We start from the raw sequence: 17,054 nt of genomic DNA on the forward strand, positions 1-17,054 counted from the left end.
GATGTCGGATGGTGCCAGGGCAGGGGGAAGCAAAAGGGAAACTGGGAACAAATGGGAGGTTTGATTTTCAGTTTTCAATGACATTGGAGGAACTGTGATTTCTCCATTCCCTCCCCACCTTTTAAAAAAATGTAGATTCAAACTGCCACTGCTCTAATCTGACTGCGCCTGGTGTGTCTGTCTAGCAGAATGTATCTGCAGTGCTGCCTGCCATCCCGGGTTCAGGCTGGCTTTTCCCTGATTCCTCTGGACAGTGGGACCCCAGCAACTGGAACGGGGCTCACCTCTGGAGAAGTCACTTGTCCAGCTCAAAGCTAAACCAAAGTCAATCCGAAGCATGGGGAGGGAGTAGCGTCCTGCTGTCAGACTAACATTTCTGGCTTGACTCTCCCCTGGGGTCGGGGAATGCTCTCTGGCTTGTAGCCATTGGTCTGATTGCCCCTCACAGCCAATGAAGGGAAAAGAACCCCACTTCCCAGGCATCTGTACTGCAGAAATGAACCCTCGTTTCTTTTGCCTTGATTCCTGTTCGCTGGAACAGGTCTTTGGGGAGAACTAGAAGCTGCAGCCAACCACGAATCACCAGTGATACCTTTGCAGCTAGGAGGTAAATCCTCCCAGCTGGGCTTATGCAGTTGTCACATTTGCAGCAGCCAGGCTGGGAGGGGATAGGAACTGCCACGACTTTCCTTCTGTAATTGATGGGAGCCGCATGGACAGACACTGGCCTGTCTCTACTGGCCTAGAGATATTCGCGAGTTGACTACCAATCTGCTGGCAGACTCAGCACCAGGTTCCAATCGATGCCTCCAATAATGCAGGGACAAGGGGCGGGGTGGCTATTGGATTCTCTTGGTGCCAGGGGCATGTAGCTTCCTATTGCTACGAAGGGTAACCCCTGCTAGAGTAATTGTAATCAGTACATCTCTTAATTGCCTGATTCCACTGAGCACAAGCAGCGTTGGCTAGTGTCTGCCTGCTGCTACCCACCAGCCAGATCCAAAATTAAAGGGAGAGTCACCTTCAAATCGAATGTTGAAAGCTGTGGTGGCCCTCGCCTCATCCGCCATGAAGTCAATGCGGATGGCGGAGCCGTCGCTGATCACACCTTCAAAGGGGACGCTCTCTGTCCGGAGGGAATCGTAGAGGACGGCTGAGTGGTTTGTCTCTCCGCTGTACACCACCATTCTGTTCAGAGAGGACACGGCATGTTAGCAAAGGCTTGTCTCCTCTGCTGGCCACCTTTCTGCCTGGGCAGGGACCGAGCCAGCACAGGCTGGTAATCGCTCACTCCACACCCCCCTGTCCCGGTTCATTTACCAGCCCAGCCCAGGATCAGAGTGAGGAGCTGGAAGCACAGGAAGGAAGAGGGTGAAATGTGTATGTGGCAACAGTGTGAGACGTTTCTGTCCAGGGAGCTGCTCCTTCCTCCTCACCAGGCCCCTGGCAGAGTGAAAATGCCTCCAACTTGCCACTGAAAGTAGAGAAGCAGGAGGCAGCGACGTCTCTGCCTTTCAGCACCGTGGATTCTCAGCAACCCAGCATGGCAGGTGCCAGGCCAGTCGTTCTGCGCCCAGGCAGGGGCCCGTTCGGTCATGCATTCGGAGGGCAGCGTTTGAAAGAAATGATGCAAACACCAATTCACAAAGCGGCTACGTCTGTTTTATCCTGTAGTAAACAGGTGCTTTATTCTCTGCTTTTACTACAAGCCATAAACTGGCTTTATTGCCTGTTCCCAGACTGAATTTGTAAAGCCACTTAAACACAAACATCAGCCCCATGAATGTGTGCTCTGTGGTATGATGCCAACAGACTGTGATTTGTGGGTGAGACACAGCCATGGGCATTTGGGGTTTTTGGGAGCCGGGGGGCAGTTTGTGGATTGGGCTACTGATTATGAGACCCAGTGTCATTATACAGGCCCCATGCTAAATCACATGGTGGGTGGGGGTAACCATAGACGTTTAAGGCCAGAAGGGACCATTGTGACGATCTGCAGGTGATCCAGTTCCCCGGCCCCCGCCCCCGCACACTGGAGATGCTTGCCCTAGAGAGTGCTGGCCTACGAATAAATCCCCAAACGGGTGATGCTCCCTGCCCCCTCCCATGCACACGAGACCCGCTAGAGGTCTGAACCCCTGGTGTGGGAATTACACTTCACCACCCAGGGCCATCGAAATCCCCAGCCAACTCGCCGGCTCCCACTGTAACGAGATGGAAAGTGTCCTGCTCCTGGCACGCCCTGGAGACGGGAGATCTACGCCTGGCCCAGGCCGTCTGAAAGGTGACTGGGTTGGAGTGAGGGAATACACTGTCCAGTCAGTCCTGAGGAAAACCCCTTGCGAGACCCTTGAGCCTCCTCTGGATGGGGTAGGAGGCTGCCAGGTCTTCCTCACTCTGATGCCATTGGGTGGGAAGAGCAGGGTGCTGAGACCTGGCACCCCTGAGTGCCAGCAGTAGCCCTGGCAGCAATGGCAAAGCTAACCTGCCTGCACAGGTCGGCTCAGCTTCTGGGCTCTGGGCTCAGCATGCCTGCGTCTCTGCGAGCGAGCGAGCGACTCCTCACCTGTCCTTTTCACTCAGCAGAAGCCTCTCAAAGTGCAGGTGCAGCTTCTGGCCCTGGGGAGCGGTGATGGTCCACACGCAGTGCATGTTGCTGTGGTTCCCGGGGTAGCTCGGCGAGAGAACTCGTCCAATCGTGGCATTATGCACCGTGCCGCCGCAGGGTGCTGGCGAGGAAAGCACAGAGACGGTGAGACTGGAGCACGCGGCCATTCAGAGCTTCGGTCCCAGGCACATAAAGCGGGTCATGCGCTCTGTACTGACAAATGAGTGTATGCGAAGAAGGGCCTCTTCCCCGAGAAATGGGCTGCCAAATCAGGGCAGATTCTACTCTCAACTGCACCAGGGTAAACTGGAGTGACTCCACTGACTCCAAAGAAGTGGATTTACACCAGTATAACTCAGAGCGGAATCTACTCTTGTTATGAATCCCCAAAGCATGTAACTCTTCCCTGGTTTTGCATTTCCTTCCCAGCGTGGCACATTGTGCTGGAGGGACACCAGGTTGATCTATTGCAGCTGCAGGTTCAAACCATGTGAAGCTCGTGGCTTTGTGTGGGTTTGAGCCCAGATCAGGGGATGCTCTGCTTTCCACTGGGTTTCTCTTTCACATTTTAGGTTCACTTAACTTGGGAAAGGAAAGTTAGGAGCGAGGGGTAGACCCACAAACCCAATGTCAACTGAAACTGCCCCATCCTGCACTGCAAATGTACAGGTGTGTGCAGCTCTGCATGGTGGAGACAGGGAAATCCCTGCAAGCATGGGAGAGGGAATATGTAGGAGGGAGGCTGTATAATGTAGTGAGGGAGGCTGTGCTTTGCATGAGTGATTCTCACACACAAGCTGGGTGGCTCTGAACACAACTGGAAATAGCTTAAAGCAGAGGAGTGGTAGAGGCAGGAGGAAAAGTTTTTTGAGATGAGCTGAGCAGATATATCGGCTCCCGGGGGATTTGCATTCTACCTCCGCCAGAAGCCACTGATGAGGCAGTGCCTCCTTGAGTCTGGAAGGCGATGAGACCTAGCCATTCTGACAGCCCAGCAGCACATTAAGCAGCTGACAGACAAGAAGACATCTCAAAAAGTGCCCGGAACGCAGCTTGTGGCGCATGCAAAGGAGCGAACAGATACAACCTCCCTAGAAGGATCTCATTCCACTGGGTGCTGATCACACCGGTGACTGCACAGACTGCTAGCCAGTTACTGTTAGCACTCTCTGCTTTCACATGCCTGTAACTTGCTGAAACATCTGTCTTTGAGGCTGAGATTTGCCACATCTGGTTTCTGTCCAAAGAGGAATTTTACTCCCCCCGAGCAAAACAGGTGAACTGTGACTGCTGCTGATAGTGCAGAAATGGGATCAGGCCCATTTCATTATTACTGTCCCCATAAGTGTCTGTTTATTCACTTATTGTGTCTTGTTATAAACCAAGGCAGGTGGCTCTCTGGGGCTTTTTATTACTGGCTTGTACAGACCCTGTGCTTCTGTACTCTTGCCAAATGAAACATGGGGTGAGCCTGTATGTAGATTAGTGGTGCAGGGCCTTGCTTTCCCTGGCAATCTAATATGTACTGAGAAACCCAGGAACAACTTGATAACGGAGCTTTGCTTGTTGTTTTCTCTCTCTGTTTTTTAAATCGCCATTTCCTTTTTGTTACTTGCCTAACAGTGGGTCAGTTCTGCCCCCAGTCAGACATTTCTGTCCAGGGAGCGGCTCCTTCCTCGTCACCAGGCCCCAGGCAGAGTGAAAATGCCTCCAACTTGCCACTAAAAAGCAAGAGGGAATCAGCACTGTGGATTCTCGACAACCCAGCATGGCTGGTGCCGTGCCAGCCGTTCCACACCCGGGCAGGGGCCCATTCGGTCACACTTTACTCGAATGAAGTGTCACTCCACCGACTCGGATAGTTACTCTGGATGCACGCTGATGTAAATGGGAGCAGAATTTGGTACAGTTTTCCCCTCTCCCAGGCTCACATTCAACTTTTAACACTAAATTATTCTAGAGTCCAGCTTGTCTTAGCACCTGTGTTGATGATCAGATACTGTACCTGAACAGACAGGTTCGGGGCTGCTCCAGTGAGGCCTAGATGCATTGATGCATGTAAGCAGTTTGGGGCCTTGGAGTTCATATCCCAGGTAACAATGGAAATGGGCGACTCCACCGGAATGCAGATCCATTACGGTGACATCTCCAAAGTCAGGCCTCCGCGGAAAGCTGCAGCTCAGCATGAACACTAGAACAAACACACAGCGAGATTTTAAGCATCACCACTGTCTTCTCTGCCTAATTCTGCAATAGGAAGAGTGGGTGAAAGCTGAGGAGGTGCTGGAACCTGGTCACACTAGCCCAGACACACCATTGTTGAGACTTGCGTGTCTGTGCCATTGAACCATTGATTAATGACTTTTCACCTGTTCGTGCTTTCGATTAGACGTCCTTTCTAATCTTGTTTCTAACAAGAATTCACTTGTAGTAGTTTATTTTTCTGTAGCTGTCCCAGGGAAAAATAAAGATTCCGTACGTGTCCCTGTAGGGTGGGCTTCTCTATGGGAACAGAAACAGAACACAGTGGACCTAGGGGAAAATAAAACTGCTGGAAATGTGCCAGAAGGACTAGACTTGTCAAGGCCCGTACAAATAACTAACCTGTGTCTATGCGGGAAGCGTCCCAGAATAGAGACGTCTGCTCACTCTGGCCCTGATCCAGCAAAGCATTCAAGCATGAGCCTAACTCTAAGAACAGGAAGACAATGGGTTTACTTACATGCCTACCTGCTTTGCTGGAGCAGACCCTCTGAGCACAGTCCCACAGAACACAGCCACATCCCACAAGGGGCAGAAGCCTGCAGTTAGTGTTTGATTATTAATTCCTCTCCTAAGCAGGCAAAGGCTTGTGCAGGGGGCAGCTTGTGTTCAGCTTCAATGGATACGAACTGGTTTTATTCAGAGGCCTTAGGCTGAATGGGGGCTGAGGTATTTCGCCTCTCAGTCCCTGTGTTCACCCTGAGCTTGGGAGCTACCAAACAATGGCAAGCAAATGTGCTTCTGCCCATGCTTGTAATGACTGCAGTTGTGGCCCAATAGCCATTCAGGATACAGTGCCAGTGGCAGAGGGACTGGCACAGTAGATGGGGAAGGACATTTCATCTTCTAACAAGTCCCGCTCACGTAGCATCTTTAGCCAGGGCTCTGAAAGGATTCTGCAAAGACGACACCCAGGGTCTGATTCCCTCCTCCCCTCCGTCTCCCGACTGCAATGGAGCAGCCCCGTGCACGGGAGAGGTGAGGTGGTTTGCCCAAGGTCACACAGCGAATCAGTGAGAAAGTCAGGAACAAAACCCAAGTCTCCTGGGTTGCAGCCCACTGCCCCAGCCACTCGACCATGCTGCTGGCCTGGCTGTGCCGGGGGGCTGGTGTGCAAGGCCCCCGCTGGGTTCTCACCCCTGGGGCTGGGAGGGGCTCACTAGTTTCGGGTTATGAACACGTACCCTGATAATGAAGCTGAAAAGTCCCAACCACATCGTCTTGGAATGTCCGGAAGTAAACGGAAATGGTGTTGGTTGGGCTGCGAATCACCTGACCCTCCACCAAAAGTGTCTGATTGGCTAAGATCACCAAGTTGTCATCGTCCACTCCACGAATGGCGAGCACCTCGCCCTCTGACAGGTTCACACTCTTCACCTTAACAGCAGACAAACACACTGTGAGCTTTACTCTGGCCTGGCGCTCGAGCTCCCAGGTCACCTACGCAATGCGGACACCTCCCTTCTCGGCTGCTTAGCATGGTCCTGTTCTGCACTGACAGGGCCTGTCAGCTGAGTAGCCCAAAGTGCTGCACCACGCCTGGAAAGTGTTACCCCCACTTCACAGCTGGGGACACTGTGGTGACCTGCCAAAGGAAGCTGCTGGCTGGGTCAGTAGCAGAACCCAGGTCCCCTGCTTCCCAGCTCCCTGATTGAACCCCCACCCCACTGTGCTTCTTACTTGGTCCTTGTCCTGCATGGAGAGCTGCCTCGGGGGTATTGCGATTTACATGGCACCTGGAGTACATAGCGCTTTAGACATGTACACTCAGGCTGGAACGGGACCTTTGTGCCAACATGAATTTACTGCACTGTTAAATTAGGCTGTTATTATCGGGGTCATACTGGGGGGAAAGAAGGTGGAAGGTACAGGGGTACTCTTCCGAGCTCCACCCATACAATAAGCTCCGCCCATGTGAATGACAGTAGATTGTGGAGATGTTCAAAATAGGATCCTGCTGCTCCCCGAGTGCCACTGGGCTCCCCCTTCATTGGGGGGAAATTAGTGGTGGTACCTACCAACCTCCGCCCACTTTTGGCTCCAAATGAACCATCACTCAGCGTCAATTGTGCATATCTGTGACCCTCCCTCTCTTTTCTTCCCCGAAGAACGAAAAAGTTAGTGACGCTGCCCTTTAAGTGATCATTACCATCAGCAGCAGCAGCAGCACCTAGATTACAGGACTATAAATACTGTAGTAGCCAACCTGGATTTGTCAAGATCAGTCAGGCCAAACCAATCTAATTTCCTTCTTTGACAGGGTTACTGGCCTAGCCCGTGGGGAGGGGGAGCAGTAGAGGTGATATCGCTTGATTTTTAGTATGGCTTTTGACACAGTCCCACATGACATTCTTAAGAGCAAACTAGGGAAATATGCTCTAGATGAACCTACTATGAAGTGGGTGAAAAACTGGTTGAGAAACTGTACTCAAAGAATAGTTATCAATGGTTCACTACCAGACTGAGAGGGCGTCTCTAGGGGGTCCGTCCTGGGTCTGGTACTATTCAATATTTTCATTAATGACTTGGGTAATGGAATGGAACATGTGCTTATAAAATCTCTGGATGACACCAAGCTGGGAGAGGATGAAAGTTCTTTGGAAGACAGGATTTGAATCCAAAATGACCTTGACAAATTGGATAATTGGTCTGAAATCAACAAGATGAAATACAGTACAGACAAGTGAAAAGTGCTATACTTAGGAGGAAAAAAAATCAAACAGACAACTACAAAATGGGGACTACCTCGCTGGATGAGAAGGACCTGGGGGTTAGAATGAATCACAAATTGAAGATGAGTCAACAATGTGATGCATTTGCAAAAAAGGCTAGTATCATTCTGGGGAGGATTAACAGGAGTGCTGTATGTGAGACACAGGAAGTAACAGTCCTGCTCTACTCGGCACTGGTGAGACCTCAGCTGGGCACCGTGTCCAGTTCTGGGCACCACACTTGAAGAAAGACATGGACACATTGGAGAGAGTCCAGAGGAGAGCAACAAAAATGATCAAAGGTTTAGAAAACCTGACCTGTGAGGGAAAGTTAAAAAGAACTGGGCATGTTTAGTGTTGAGAAAAGAAGACAGAGGGGGAACCTGATAACTGTCTTCAAATACATTAAGTCCTGTTATAAAGAGGGGGGTGATCAATTGTTCTCCATGTCCACTGAAAGTGGAACAAGAAGTCATGGGATTAATCTGCAGCAAGGGAGATTTAGGCTAGATAGTAGGAAAATCTTTCTAACTATAAGGACATTTAAGCTCTGGAACAGGCTTCCAAGGGTGGTTGTGAATCCCTGTCATTGGAGGTTTTAAAGAACGGGTTAGAGACAGACAGACAGACATCTGTCAGGATGAAAAAGATTTGCTTTGTCCTGCCTCAATGCAGGGAACTGGACTAGATGACCTCTTGAGGTCTCGTCCAGCCTTACACTTCTGTGATTCCATGGCTGCGTGGTCACAGGGCATCTGTTACCCGCTTGCTGAGATAACTGGAGGAATGTGTCGCGCTCAGGGAGAGTTTCAGCTGACTCTGTTACACCCAGGGCTAAGGTTTTCTTCTTCACCCAGAACAGCTATGGACTCAAAGCAAGCAAGCAAGCAAGCTGAGATTCTGGAGAGGACAGCTGCTTCGGAGAGGTGCCGGTATGGTGAATGGGAGTGTGTTATACTTTAAGACTGTTAATTATTTGAGTGACTGAAAAGGACAAATGTGATAATGTGACTGGAAGTTAGTAGGCAGAATAGCACATCACCCCTAAGCCATGGCTATTTCGCCCCCTGAGCAATGCACATGGTCTCATCACTGCGCTCCCAGTCAGCTCCTGCTCTCAGAAGGTGCATTTTGCTACGTTTCCATAGTAACTCGGTGTGCGTTGACTGCCCTCCATGCGGTGAGCCTGAGCTTGGTGGATGTTCTCAGACAGGTTCTGTCTCAGCGAGGCCCTTCGCTCTCCATGCACATCCCTCCTCCCATACGGCCCTGCCTACAGAAAGCTTTCGTCATATTGGGACAGGATCTGCCCCAGGATGAAGTGCCATTGTGTTGGTTCGGGCAAACCTGCTGTAACCAGAAGCAGCTCCCCAGGGCCTTGAAATAACAGGGCCACATTTTCAAGGGAAGGAACCTGAACTGTGCCAGAGCACTGTGACATTGCCCCATGCAGAGGGCTGCGTTGAGACTAGCGTCTGCTCTCTGCACAGGATGGCTTTGACGCAATGCGGGGAACACCTACATTTGTAGATGCCAATGGCTGACTAGTGCCCACAGGGTTCCTGTGAGCCCTGGACATCTGGGCTGTTGTGTCTCCTCTGGAAAGTGACCACAGCACATACATTACAGAGCCAACTGCAATAGTCATCAGAGTGGAATTGTAATTAATTTGCAAACTGGACACCATTTAATTAGGCTTGAATAAAAACTGGGAGTGGATGGGTCATTACACAAAGTAAAACCTTTTTCCCCTACTGTTACTCACACCTTCTTGTTAACTGTTGGAAATGGGCCTTCCTGATTATCACTACAAAAGCTTTTTTCTCCTGCTGATAATAGCCTACCTTAATTGATTAGTCTCGTTAGAGTTGGTATGGCAACAGCCATTTTTTCATGTTCTCTGTGTGTATATATATATCTTCCTACTGTATTTTCCACTCCCTGCATCGGATTAAGTGGGTTTTAGCCCACGAAAGCTTGTGCCCAAATAAATGTGTTAGTCTCTAAGGTGCCACAAGGACTCCTCATTCTTTCTGCAACAGTCATGGAGCTCTTACAAGCCCTCTGCTCCTTAAAGGTCACTGTCCCTGCAACCCAGCCAAGGCGAACTGGGCCGGGCTTACTAGAGATCTGTCAGTGCAGCCATTGGTTCCATTCCTGCAGTGATCACTGCTGAATGATACAACAGCCTCCCTCCACTCCTGGTCTGGTTTCCTACTACGACAGGAAAAAAGTGGCTTATTATTTAATCTGGCTGGAATCCTTCACTGAAATGCCGCTAGCAGGAAGTGACCTGCTCCAACAATGCCCTTGGACATAGAGGAAGCCTGAAGGAGTTAAAAGTCAGCGACAGAGAACTCTGAAAATGCAAACTGCACAGGGGGAATGCAGCATAAGAAAGTCTAGCTTCTACCCTGGGGAAGAAGGTGCAAAAGCAGCTGCTCTAGGACTGAAATAGGTGGCCCAGAGAGCTGAGAGAAAAGCAGGTTTCTTTGTAAGCTAAATTGTTGTTTACAATTAGCTCTTTGCAGAAGGCATCTGCTTGTAGGTACCACTGCTTCCATAGATGGCCATTTACAGAAAAGAAAGCAGCTAATATTTCCAGTGAGCAGTAGAAAAGCCTTTTAATTAGTGCTTGGAACCTGGTAGTTAACAAGTAACCCCACATTTGTTTTCCATGTTCTTTTAGCATAATAAAGAGGCTGGTATTTCGGCAATGAGATACTCAACAGCTGCCATTTGTTTTCGTAAGGATGTGAAGACCAAGGCCCTATATTTAGCACTTCCCAAAGCATTAGCTTCTAATTGCATGTGCTTGTGATGATGTGGTGACTAGAAGAATTTGTTGTTGTTGTTGTTATAAAATTTGCTTGATTTCTCATCACAGAAGAATGATCATCTTCCCCACACCAGCAGATGTGCTGTAACACCCAGGCCAGGAGCTCCGGCAGCCCTTGGATATCACATTGATAGGAGCCTCCTAACGCAATAGCAGCACTTTGAGCCTTTTGATCTCTTGGCTGCAAGGAGCTAGATTTCCTCCGGAGAAATGACACCAAACTTGATTAACAATGAAACTACTCCCCCTCCCCAAATACCCATAAACCCTTTCCTCATTCAGAGCCAAATCCTCACGATCCAGGACTACAGGACTGGGTCTGGAGGGTGCAAAGCGCTTCTTCGCCTGTGACCTCCCCTCTAAACAGTCACCCGCAGGCCAGTGAGTCTCCACAACGCTTTGGGCAGATTCGACTTAAGAACACAGCCCTTTGCCGGACCAGCTGTAAGACCAGCTGATGAACAGGAACAGGTGGTGACGTATATACATGTGTGGGTACACGTTTTGGCCAGTAGTGGGCAGTACACATTCTAAAACTCTCACCACTTGGTTTCCTTGGCCCCAGCAGAAATATCTGTTTCCTGCCTTGCTGACTTGGGGGGAGATTTGCAAAGGCACCAGTAGACTTAGGTGACCAATTCCTGCTGACTTTGAAGAAGAGTCGGGCACCTGTCACCTGTGCCATTAAAAATCTACCTTTGTTGTATAAAGCCCCCAACCAACTCCTGCTGCCATGCATGGGCACCTTTCCATTGACTTTGACAGATGCCGGAGAAGACCTTGAGTGAGAAAATGATCATTTCTAACCAAAAAGAAACCTTGACAGCTATTGGTTGCCAGGAGAAGTTTTGGTTTAATTTTTTAAAAACAAAGATGGGTTTCATGTAATTTCATGTATCAGAGGGGTAGCCGTGTTAGTCTGGTTCTGTAGAAGCAGCAAAGAATCCTGTGGCACCTTATAGACTAACAGACGTTTTGCAGCATGAGCTTTCGTGGGTGAATACCCACTTCTTCGGATGCAAGACTTTCATCTGAAGAAGTGGGTATTCACCCACGAAAGCTCATGCTGCAAAACATCTGTTAGTCTATAAGGTGCCACAGGATTCTTTGCTGCTTCTATGTAATTTCATGATGCAAGTCGGTGCATAGACTGTACATCTGTCCTGGCATCAGTGAGGTCAATAGCTCCTATCTCAGGGGATATATGTGAGAATCAAGCTCAGAACAGAGCCTTGTTATTGTCTCACTAGACTCCTTAAACACAGGAGGAAAATATGCCTTGAGGCCCTGATCCACATGATCCCTTCAGCACGTGCTTACCTTTCAGGAGGTGAGTAGTCAACTTGATTATTCACCTGCTTAAAATTAAGCATCTGCTTAAGGGCATGGCTGGATGGGGACCCTGAAATTTACATATTTTATGTAATTTTCCAGATGCCTTTCAACCCCTCTCCTGTATTCATGATGTTCCCGCATTGAACCCCTAATGCTGACAAAGCGAGAGCTGTAGAAAATCAACGTTCCTCTTTTCTCCTTGCTCCCTTATTGCCATTCTGAATACACTCGGCTGCAGTACAGAGGCTCCCCGAGAGCTTGTGTCCAGTGCAGTTTGTAGCTGCAAGGCTCTTTGGCTCTGCCAGGTTACCAGAGATGTCCTGATTATGAGAGTGAGCAGCAACATCCCAGCATAAGGCCTAAGTTTCAAGGCTGTGCGATGAGCGAGCGAGTGCTGCTGGAGCCCTTTGGAGGCAGGAGGAACTGGAGGGTTAAATGAGGAGAGCAGGAGTTTAGTTTAGAAGGGGCCTCGTTTTAGAGGCAGCAAGTGAGGAAGTAGGCAAGGCAGCTGTGAGAACGGCCAAGGGCAGAAAGTTTTCAGCAGACATGAAACGAGGAGAAACAGGAGCTTTTCCTCCAGCATTTTAAGCTGGGAGAACATTTATGAACCCAGCTGAGACATCAAGCCTGGGCTATGCTCAGGGGCGGCTCTAGCCATTTCGCCGCCCCAAGCATGGCGGCATGCTGTGGGGGGCGCTCTGCCGGTCCCGCGGCTCCGGTGGACCTCCCGCAGGCATGCCTGCGGATGCTCCACCAAAGCCATGGGACCAGCGGACCCTCCGCAGGCACGCCTGCGGGAGGTCCACCGGAGCCCTGCCTGCCGCCCTCCCGGCGACCGGCAGAGCGCCCCCCGCGGCATGCCGCCCCAAGCACGCGCTTGGCGTGCTGGGGCCTGGAGCCAGCCCTGGCTATGCTCTAGCTCAGACAGAATTGAGGGGCTTGATGCAGACAACAGCGGGTGAGGTTCTCTGGCCTGCGTTACGCAGGTGGTCAGAGGAGATGACATACCAATGTCTTCTATCCATGGGGCGGATCCTCAGCTGGTGTAGACTGTCACAGCTCCAGTGAAGTCAATGTCACCAGCGGGGGATCTGCCCCTGTGAATCTGTGAACCTAACTACTTGTCCAGGAATTTTGAAATTCACCAAGGCCGAGCTGCCACTTCTGTCCCCATTCAGACCAGAAGTGGGAGATCAGTCTTGGTGCTGAGCTGTTGCACAGGGGTGAATTTCACCCGCGGTGAATTGGCAAGAATTATATGCAGAAAAGGGCCAACTTGCTTCTAGTCTTACTCATGCGAGTAGCCCTTTTGCGGTCAATAGGTTAACCTGTTTCAGTAAGGCAAGGAGAATTTGGACCACTGACTTCAAAGAGCGTTCTGTGCAAGAAGGGACTCCAGCAAAGAGAAGAGAGGCGCATTATAAAAAAGAGCAGCGTTTGCCTTCTCTGAATGCCCGTGGATGCGGTTATAGTCTGAGTGTCCACATCCATGTGACACACATTATACTTAGGAGAGAAAATGGTGCAATAACCCCAGATGGGGGTGGGAAGAAAGTGGAGAGATTAAAGGAAGAAGCACAGCTGGGGTCATGGTTCTCGTGACCGGGTAGCTTGAGAAAAGGATTCCTAATAGCCAGGGCTTTAGATGTGCCAGCGAAGGTCCTTTACGGTGAGGTGTCAATGACACAAAGGACAGTGAGATGCTCCAGTCCCACTGAGCATCAACACGCATTAAACTGCCCTTGGAAATCATCTCTTTGGCTGCCACATGGATTAGTACCATAGGAGCCCCACGCTAGAGAGAAGGGACAAAGGCCAGAGCCACTTTGCTTACTTTGAGGGCTCTGCCAGCTGCCCACTGCCCTCAGCGATGGCACCAGTCTGATCGCTGCAGCCAGGCATTGCAGACCAGCCCTGCTGTCAACAGCCACGTTGCGCCTTGTGAAGGCTGAGGAGCGAATGCCTTTAGTCTGCTGGTGCTGAGCAATAATGCACTTTATGGGACTAGTCGCAAGTTCCGGCCAGGTTTTATGATCACTGGGAATATGAGCAAGGGCCGTGCTTTATAACTTGGGGTAATAACAGCTGAACTCATCCACAAGACGGATAATGCCAGCAATTCTGGGTCACCGCCACTGACCTGTAGGCTGCTTTCGTCTCGAATTTTTCAAAGGAAAACAAATTGGCAGTTCACTTTTTCAGCCTGGAAACAGAACAACAAAAGCAACTGTGCTGGCCCAAGAGAGGCTGTGCTCCCTATCCAAGCCACCTTCAGCATCATTCAGCACTTCAGAGCCCGCTGGCAAGCTGGCTCTCCCAGTGCCTGGCCAGCATTGGGAGCATAAGCTACCTGAGGCCAAGTCCTAGCCAGCCAGCGGGATGCAAAGCTGCTTGGTTGGGGAAGGATCCCTGGCCCCCATGCAGCACTGTTCATCTGTAGATGTGAAAGCACTTTGCAATCTGGCTTGTGTTTATAGATGGGGAAACTGAGGCACAGAGGCTCAGTAACTTGCCCAGGGTTATACAGGAAGTCTGAAGCAGAGCAGGGAGTTGAACCTGGCTCTCCTAAGTCTTATCACCTTAACCACTGGACCAGCATGGCAACGAGGGCTGTCCTCTCTGCTCACAGGATGGAGGTGATCTCGGGTGTCTCCCTCTCCAGCAGCTTCTGCAGGCCTAGCAGGCATGGCTGAGCAAATGGGCCCCAGCTAGGTCTTTGTAGAGTTTTCTTTAGGCTCCAGACCTGGCCACAGTGAGCCCTGCCTTGGTGATGTCTTGACTGAGAGCTTGGGGATACCCCGGGGTGCTGCTGGCCAATGGTGCATTCCCTCCGGCCGCATTAGCTGCAGGGAATGCATGGCCCCCACCGGCTCCACTTCACTTCCAGACTTGAGCCAATGGGTTGGCTTTGATTTACTGAGGCTGTGATGGGTTGGGTGGGTCCTGGCTCCCTGACACGCTCCCTGGACGGCTCAGACTAACAGTCTGGGCTGGGGGAGGAGAGGGCAGGTAGATTCTCCATTCCCTGACCCCAGTGTAAATCAGGGGACACCTCATTGAAACCATTGTGAAATTGGTGGGAGAGGAAACGCGAATCCAGGGGGCTCTCAGAAGGGAAGGAGCAGCATTAGGGCTCTGTGCCGGGCGTTGGCATGGGGGGGGTGTGGAGACTCCTGCACATGTGCTTGTTTTGGGGGGCAGTTAACTTTTTCTTGGGCTTCCTGAATGAGAGGCAAGAACTGAGAGCTCAATTCCTATGTGCACAGGAGCATGCAACGAACATGTGCCTTGTTTGTTCCAGTCTCCAATGCCAAATGTCCCAATGAAAAACCTCTCTAGGCAGACAGAGACCTGGGCTCAGATTTAAACACTAATTCCTTGTTGATTAGGGGTGGATTAATTGGAATAGCTGATACGAACACAGCCAAACTCAGCCTTTGTATAAATTAATGCAACTCCACTGACTTCTGGTGGGTTTTCACCTGGGCTGGATTTAGCTCGTTGTGTCTGTTCTGAATCACTGAAAAAATCCAGAGTCGTCCTGACACGCGTTGTGCTGAAATCACTCAAGGATGGTTCTGGTTCCAAACCAGGTTTGGCAGGTGAAGGCCAGCCCCAAAGTCACGCTGACAAATTAAGAAGGGAAATATTAAAGGAACAGTCACTGGAGCAGAATGAGAATTGAGCTGCTCTGCTTTACGGCTGCTTTCCCCGTTTTCAGGACCTGTCTGCGGAGGAGAAATTTCAGACTGGTTTGTAGGCTGGAGACAGATCTCTGAAGGGGGCAGGTGCTGATTAATGCATTGCAGCACTTACCCAGAAATCTTACTCGCAGGCATTCCTGAAGTGTGTCGGCAGCAGGCCCTGTGCAAGGGAAGGCTTTGCAGAGCTATTGCTCTATCTGGCAGCCTGCATGGCAGCAGTCACTTTCCAGCTATTCAAATTCTGTCTCGGGTTAGTCTGTACTTGGGAAACGTACAGAAGAGGATGAAAGAAAGAGCTGCGGGGGTTATTGCTCTCTTGAAGCAGATTTCTCCTTTAACACTGGGAGGGAGGTAAACAGCACAGTCCTTGGGACTCCCCTCTGTGTCTGGAATAACTGTCAGCTACGCACTGATACAGTGGCCTTGTGCCAGGGATCATCAGCCAGGGAGGAAGGTACCATATGTGCAGCTTCCTGCCAGGAACTGCAAAGGGAAATCAAAGAGTGAACTAATTTAAGCTCCCGGAACATGTGTCATTAAGACGGGGGCAGGGGGAAGAATCCTTCCAACCCAAACTAACAGGCTCGTTCGCCTCCTAGAAAAAACCCAAACACCTTTACATTTCAGCTGAAATCTCTTTAAGGAAATGATGTTTCTTGCCAAGAAATGTCAAGAGTGTTTTATAAATGTAATTTTATTATAAGTAGCTGCTCTGTCCTTATCGCTGTGATGTGGGGACCTAATTTGTAGCATAGCAGTGGCTCAGGGCTTGACGTGCTGGGCAGCTTGCAGTGGGCTCGGTAGGAGGACCGGGGTCTGAAACGTCTAATAAGGTGAGATTCACCCCGGGCAGAGCGCCAGCATAAAGCCTAGTTAGGAGCCACTTCTATTCCACAAGGCCAAGGTAGCACTCAAATCCCGCTTCGGTCCTGTGTGTGGTACCTAGGCCTTATGCACAGAGGTGAATTTCCCCTGTAATTCATTAAGGGACAGATTCACAGGCCACTGACGTCAATGGGAAAGTTTGCACTGACTTCACGGGGTTCAGGCTGGGGTAAGGCCCGGATGGCAGAGCTGCTGAGGTGTGCAGAGGGGTTCTCCATTCAGGGGCACGTGCAGGAGCGAATTGCTCGAGAGAAGCTATTAGAACTTGCCAGGGACTTTCATTTTCTTTCTCTTTTTTTAACTCCAGCACAGTGACACGGTGAGGAGCTTTTCTCTTTGACGCCGTTTTGTCTCTTGGTCTATGTTACAAGATGTTATTAACGTGGTAACGAATCGTCACTCTTCGGGATTTTTTCCCTTCCATCAACCCGTTTAACGGTTATTACTCTAGCCAAAGGTGGAATGCATCACCGAGACGGGCTTTTGGTTAAATTCAGCTTCAGTTTTTCTGCCTTCTCCTCTGCTGCTGCTGTGATGCCATTAAAAGGCTTAAACAGGGAGATCTTTTCCTGTGTGTTTCTGACCTAGACATTCCCCTCAGTGCTGCTGACACAGGGTCAAAGGGCAGCGTTTGGTTCTGGGATCTGCACAGGCCGTCCCTCCAGAGCGCAGAACACAACAATGTGCGCTGGGGCAGGGGCCGTGCTGGG

General features: G+C 50.4%; 1 protein-coding gene across 2 annotated transcripts in view; it reads right to left on the reverse strand.

Annotated features, from left to right (window-relative positions):
* The window catches only part of SEZ6L (seizure related 6 homolog like), a 148,213-nt gene that overhangs the window by 35,485 nt on the left and 95,674 nt on the right, over positions 1-17,054 (reverse strand). For both annotated transcript variants that reach the window (XM_044990549.1, XM_044990548.1), the window contains 4 exons: positions 6,055-6,247; positions 4,614-4,799; positions 2,567-2,729; positions 1,022-1,188 (listed from right to left, as the gene is read on the reverse strand). In XM_044990549.1, the coding sequence (XP_044846484.1) occupies positions 1,022-1,188; positions 2,567-2,729; positions 4,614-4,799; positions 6,055-6,247 (709 nt within the window). The remainder of the gene's footprint in view (positions 1-1,021; positions 1,189-2,566; positions 2,730-4,613; positions 4,800-6,054; positions 6,248-17,054) is intronic.

The sequence above is a fragment of the Mauremys mutica genome, chromosome 16, assembly GCF_020497125.1.
Source record: "Mauremys mutica isolate MM-2020 ecotype Southern chromosome 16, ASM2049712v1, whole genome shotgun sequence".
Classification (NCBI taxonomy): Eukaryota; Metazoa; Chordata; order Testudines; family Geoemydidae; genus Mauremys; species Mauremys mutica.